The sequence below is a fragment of the Ctenocephalides felis genome, unplaced genomic scaffold (assembly GCF_003426905.1).
Source record: "Ctenocephalides felis isolate EL2017-DRISC unplaced genomic scaffold, ASM342690v1 CF-g0.4_SCAFFOLD_00845, whole genome shotgun sequence".
In the NCBI taxonomy this organism is placed as follows: domain Eukaryota; kingdom Metazoa; phylum Arthropoda; class Insecta; order Siphonaptera; family Pulicidae; genus Ctenocephalides; species Ctenocephalides felis.
This window is the reverse complement of record NW_020536999.1, coordinates 84762684-84768566: the sequence shown is the minus strand read 5'-3', so window position 1 is coordinate 84768566 and position 5883 is coordinate 84762684. Positions and strand designations below refer to the sequence as shown.

The 5883-nt window shown below is 30.4% G+C and overlaps 2 protein-coding genes across 2 annotated transcripts; both read left to right on the top strand.

Moving 5' to 3' along the window:
• Window positions 1-2310: 2310 nt before the first annotated feature.
• Window positions 2311-3648, top strand: LOC113391187 (zinc finger protein 135-like). The gene has a single exon (XM_026627141.1). It carries the CDS (start codon window positions 2311-2313, stop codon window positions 3646-3648), a length of 1338 nt encoding a protein of 445 aa, XP_026482926.1.
• Window positions 3649-4003: 355 nt separating this feature from the next.
• LOC113391186 lies at window positions 4004-5096 on the top strand. Its single transcript, XM_026627140.1, has 5 exons — window positions 4004-4095; window positions 4174-4294; window positions 4363-4469; window positions 4580-4761; window positions 4845-5096. Exons 1-5 carry the CDS (start codon window positions 4071-4073, stop codon window positions 5094-5096), a joined length of 687 nt encoding a protein of 228 aa, XP_026482925.1. The 5' UTR covers window positions 4004-4070.
• Window positions 5097-5883: the final 787 nt, after the last annotated feature.

Below are 5883 nucleotides of genomic sequence, written 5' to 3'. Positions count from 1 at the left end.
TTCATTTACGAGACATTCTTTTTCATTATCTCTCATTTAATAGTTATTTTGCTATCTAATCAATTATTAATAAAGTTACATTTGACGAAATCTTTTAATAGTTTCTGTATAGGTGTTTTTTCAAACTTAAGTAACCAAAATCCTGAACTACTTTTAATTTATACCAATTGTAGCTCAAACTTATCTATCGTTTTAATCCAGTTTTTATTGAAAGGAAGTTTAGTTAAAACTATAACTAAACCCTTGCTTTTTATAAACTGCCTGGTCTTTGAGTATGCTTAATTAATTTTTAATTGAGACAATATCAAAATTCTTGCCCTTACATTTTACGTTTCCGGAATATTTGAAAACTTCTCCGAACATTGTATACTCTGTTGGAATTTATCCTTCAAATTATTGCCATGTTGTTAATCATATTGTTAATCCTTTTTAATCCCGAAACAAAATTTGATGTATCATACATCTTCTGGGTGTTAAGGCACTCCTACGCCTTATCACTGCATTCTGCGGCAATTTGCAGCTACCACCAAGGACTTCTATTGAATATATTGTTATATCATATTAATTGAAGATATTGTTATTATCATATTAATTATTTTTGCTGCAATTATTATGAAAAAATATCTTTGCGGAAAACTGGTGTCAGAATAGATGAATTTTAACACGCACTTGACAATCTTAGGGGCTGAAAATCTTTTTCAAGGTTTTTAGGCTTTCATCACCTATCATATAGAACATAAGATTCATTTATTAATATTTTTTTGCAAATGGTATTGAAGTATTTAGAGTTATAATCACTTGGCCTTGTCCTTGGACATGCATATTGTTCTTCTGGTTCTGTATCAGAGCATTCTCCAGTGACTTGAATTCTGTTATTGCTGTAAAGGAGACACTTCTAATTGCTTTCGATTTCAAATTATCTTTGATTTGTGACACAAACCGAAGAGTTAGGTTATCTATTAAAGGATTATTCGTTCTCTGCATCCAAATTGAAAGCATCTTTTTACACAGAAATTTTTACACTCAAATATATATAATATATATTTACACAAACATATATATATATATATATATATATATTCATGATTCATATTCATTATATGCATAATACATCATTATATAAATACCTGATAATTAGATGCCGGAAAGACATGCATTTTTTTATTATATTTGGAGTTATAACAATTTGGCACATTTTACCATTTTAACTTAATAATAAATGAAAAAAAGTATTCACCAAAACATAATTGTATATAAACAATTACAGAAAAACAAATATAACACATCTCAACTATAATCCACGAATCTTTTGAATTGAATCAACATATGCACAACTTATAGAAAATGGCGATCAAATCAATCTAGATCAAGCTAGATCAATGAAATTGGAAATCGTAGCGCCATCCTTCGATCAATTCGAATACCAATCCATTTCAAAACATGGTAATCTACATTTCGCCAGACATAGCGATCTATTTATACTTTTGTTCATCTATGGGCGAAACGTCCCCATATTTGTAAATATTTTTATGTTGGCAACGGTAACATAGAACAATGTAAAGGTAGCGAAGTTCGAACAGGTGTTGGTGTCTGTCAAAGAAATTTTAATGTACTAAACGAACATTTTGTTTATTTAATTATCAATTAAATGTTTAAGTATATTATATATAAATTCAAATATAAATGTGTAATAATATGTGTATGTTATTATAAAGCGGTATTTGTGATTGATAGCTAAACAAAGGTAGTGTATAATACTTTGAGGTTATTCCACATGACTAACTTTTAATTATATTTATTTCATTCCGAAAAAACATTTAATTCCAAATGAAGATACGCAAAGAAAATGTAAAATTTAATTTTACTTTTTTTCATTTCAGCTCTGCAATAATTATATGACAAGCCAATAGCTTTAGTTGATTCAAAATCACTGTCTGTCAAATATAAATTATTTTGAAGAAGAAATTCTCTTGGCGACATTGTCTAAAATAGACTCCTGTTAACTTAATGTAAGATTACATGCTTAGACAAATCCATTATACGAATATATTATATTCTCAGAATCATTTGTGTTGACAGTTGAGAACGATTATTAATTTAAACATACACTCTTGTAAAATGTTACGAGAGCATAAATGTAATGCACTTTCTAAAATTATACTCCATGCTCCAACTGTCAACAGCTAATGTTTTAATTTATATTTCTAGTGAAATTTATTATTATATTTAACAATAGTTCATTTAAACTAACCAACTATTTTTGTTTATAGTTTTGCTTATAGAACATACTCGATGCACAAAAATATCAAAATGTCAGAAGCTCCTAATGATCCGATAATTAAAATTGAACTACAAGAATATCCAATCGAAGACATTAAACAGGAAATTGATGAAGAGTATGAATCGTGTTCAGAGGATGACAAAACATGTCTAAAGAGATTTATGAACTCTATTGTAAAAATAGAAGAAGATGTCGAACAGGAATTAATTCAAACTCCTCCTTATAAATGTATCAAGTGTAATAGAACATTTAGAAAGTTGCATTATTTAGAACAGCATATGTTAAATTATTGTCATAGGGATACATATCATTCAGAGTCTTTTTCAGGTGCAAGTGCATTAGAAATACATATAAAATCTCATACAGGTGAAAAACATTTCACATGTACAAAGTGCTGCAAAGCATTTACTGAAAAATATCACTTAGATCAACACATTTGTGATTCTGCAAGAGAACAAATTTTACATTTGAATGAATCTAGTAATCAAAAACGAAATATTCGTGCTCATACTGCAAAGGGACCAGTTGAACGTCCCCATATTTGCAAAATATGTGAAAAGACATTCACACAATTGAGTTACTTGAATAGACATATGATCATCCACACTGGTGAACGTCCGCATATTTGCCAAATTTGTGATAAGACATTCACACAATTGGGTTCCTTGAATAGACATATGTCCATCCACACTGGAGAACGCCCTTATATTTGCAAAATATGTGAAAAGACATTCTTACAATTGGTAGATTTGAATAGACATATGCGTACCCATATTTGCCAAATTTGTGATATGACATTCACACAATTGTCTCAATTGAAAAGACATATGTTGATTCACACTGAAAAACTCCCGCATATTTGCCAAATTTGTGATAAGACATTCACACAATTGTCTCACTTGAAAAGACATATGCTTATTCACACTGGTAAACGTCCCCATGTTTGCCAAATTTGTGATAAGACATTCACACAATTGTCTCACTTGAATCAACATCGGCTTATTCACACAGGTGAACGTCCCCATGTTTGCCAAATTTGTGATAAGACATTCACACAATTGTCTCACTTGAATCAACATCTGCTTATTCACACAGGTGAACGTCCCCATGTTTGCCAAATTTGTGATAAGACATTCACACAATTGGCTAACTTGAATCATCATCTGCTTATTCACACAGGTAAGCGTCCCCATGTTTGCCAAATTTGTGATAAGAGATTCGCACGCTTGGGTACCTTTAATACACATATGCTCATTCACACTGGTGAACGGCCACATATTTGCCAAATATGTGATAAGACATTCGCACGATTGAGTATCTTGAATAGACATATGCTAATTCACACTGGGGTACGTCTTAATAAATGAAAAGTATGTAGTAAGACATTTACAGAATCAAGTAAGTTGGATAGACATATGCTCATCCACACTGGTGAGCATCCTTATATTTGCCAACTTTGTGATAAGACATTCAGATACTTGCGTAACTTGAATAGACATATGGTCATTCACACCGGAGAATGCCCTTACAAATGTTAAATCTGTGATAAGGTATTCAAACGTTCAGAAGCCCTGAAAAGGCACATGGGTGCTCATGCCAATGAGTAATTAGTATTTACAAAATTGGTAACAAAATTACATATGACTGCTTATAGAAATTAATGTTAATTAGATATATGAATTAATTTATATATTTTATAAAATAAATAAACATTGTTATCAATGGCTTTAGTAAATAGTTTATTAATAATGTGTGATCATTGGAATACGCTGTGAGTAAAAATCGCAAAATGGCAACGGAAAATAAAGAAACTGGTAATTTTTAATTTATATATATATATATATATATATATATATATATATATGAACATATATATATTACATTTTCTCTAGTCTTAACTAAAGATGCTGCAAAAGTGTTGACATTCTCAATGTTGCAAACGATACCTGTAGAGTACGTACACATTTTGTTCACGGATACTCACAAAAAGTCAAGAATGGAAAAAATGACAATGTAAGTAATTTAAATCCACTTCTTTATTGTTCAGGACGTGTACATATTTCTATTTTTTGCTATGATAGATTTAATACTGAAAATCCGAGGCCAGAGAGTCTCGGGGACATCGCCTGGACCACAAGCTGCTTGGGACATGCAGTGGCATTATGTGCCATTGCATATGAGGATGAAGGTATAAATATAAATATACGAACTAAAAAATCTAAATCTTATATATAAGTATATATAAGGAACTTATATACAAATTTAAGCAATTTTTCATTATGATTTTTCTTATGGCAGATTGCGAGCTCCAGACAGTTGGAGAAGTGCTGAAGAAAATTCAGGCAGCAATGAGAGCAGAGTGGAAGACGGTGGCTTTGCTGCCGTTTGAAATGCCATACGACGCAAACATATTTATTAATCTATTCAATAAAATCATGATAAATACTGAGGGCGTTAGCCTTAAAATTTATCTTGATAAGGTAATGTAGCATTTATATAATATTATATAAATACATTTGTAAATATGTCTTAGCTATAAGTTGTTATAATATTATTACTTTAGTCCCAGGACCATGCCGCAAGTTGGAGAGGCTCAGTATGCGGAGGACGGGGCAGAAAAACTCAGCGCGGCAGGAAGCCAACGCGAAGTAATTTCCTCCCTTCTGCAGGCAGCAGCAGCTTCCGTGGCAACAGAGGCCGCCGCGGTGGTCGTGCTCGAGGCCAGTCTCACCAGAATCAGAATGCCAGTGACCTTACTAAAGAAAAATTTGAATTAGCGTCTTCCATTATCAAAGCATTAATAAACTTTACATAAAATAATAATACATAAAATAGATTAAATAGGTAGAATAGATTCAATAATTATATTTTCTTAGAATTTTGTAATGAAGAGTAGCTAAATAAACTGTATAGAATTTCTTATTATTCTCTTTTTCTTATTATTTTCTTAGAATTTTGTAATGAAAAATAGCTAAATAAACTCTTGACTTAACAAGTAGTATTAAGATAGAGTTTTTTCATGCGGACCGGAATAATATATTAAGGTAAGGCAAGGCATATTATTTAAAATACACGATCAATATTTTATTTGTTGATAACTTGTAATTGCATTTTGTCTTGAATATCAATATAATATAAAGATCACTATTAAGGTGAGGCATATTATTTATTAATAACTTATTATTATTTTAACAAGTTTTTATGTTTTTGTTTTAGGATGTTATAGTTTTTATTTTCGGGTTTTATATCGGAACTGTTTCAAGTTAATATTATAACAATATTAAGGTGAGGCATATTAATTATATTTATAAGATACAAAATAATTTTTTTACATAATTATACTTATCCTAATTTAGCCTTATTAAATTTTAGTTTTTTATTTTTAGAATATTTCCTTTGTACCATCTCATATTGTTCAAAAATGGATGTCTTGTCAAGCACGATGATGATTGGCATTTTTCTGGTGTTTCAAATAGTGCTTTAGAATATAGTAAATCGAAAATTCATCAATGAGTGTTACCGACAAAATCCCGAAGGAAAATAAGCATTTTCTTTAGATTTTAATTTGAGGATTTATTCCATATTGTAGATGGTACAGCTAA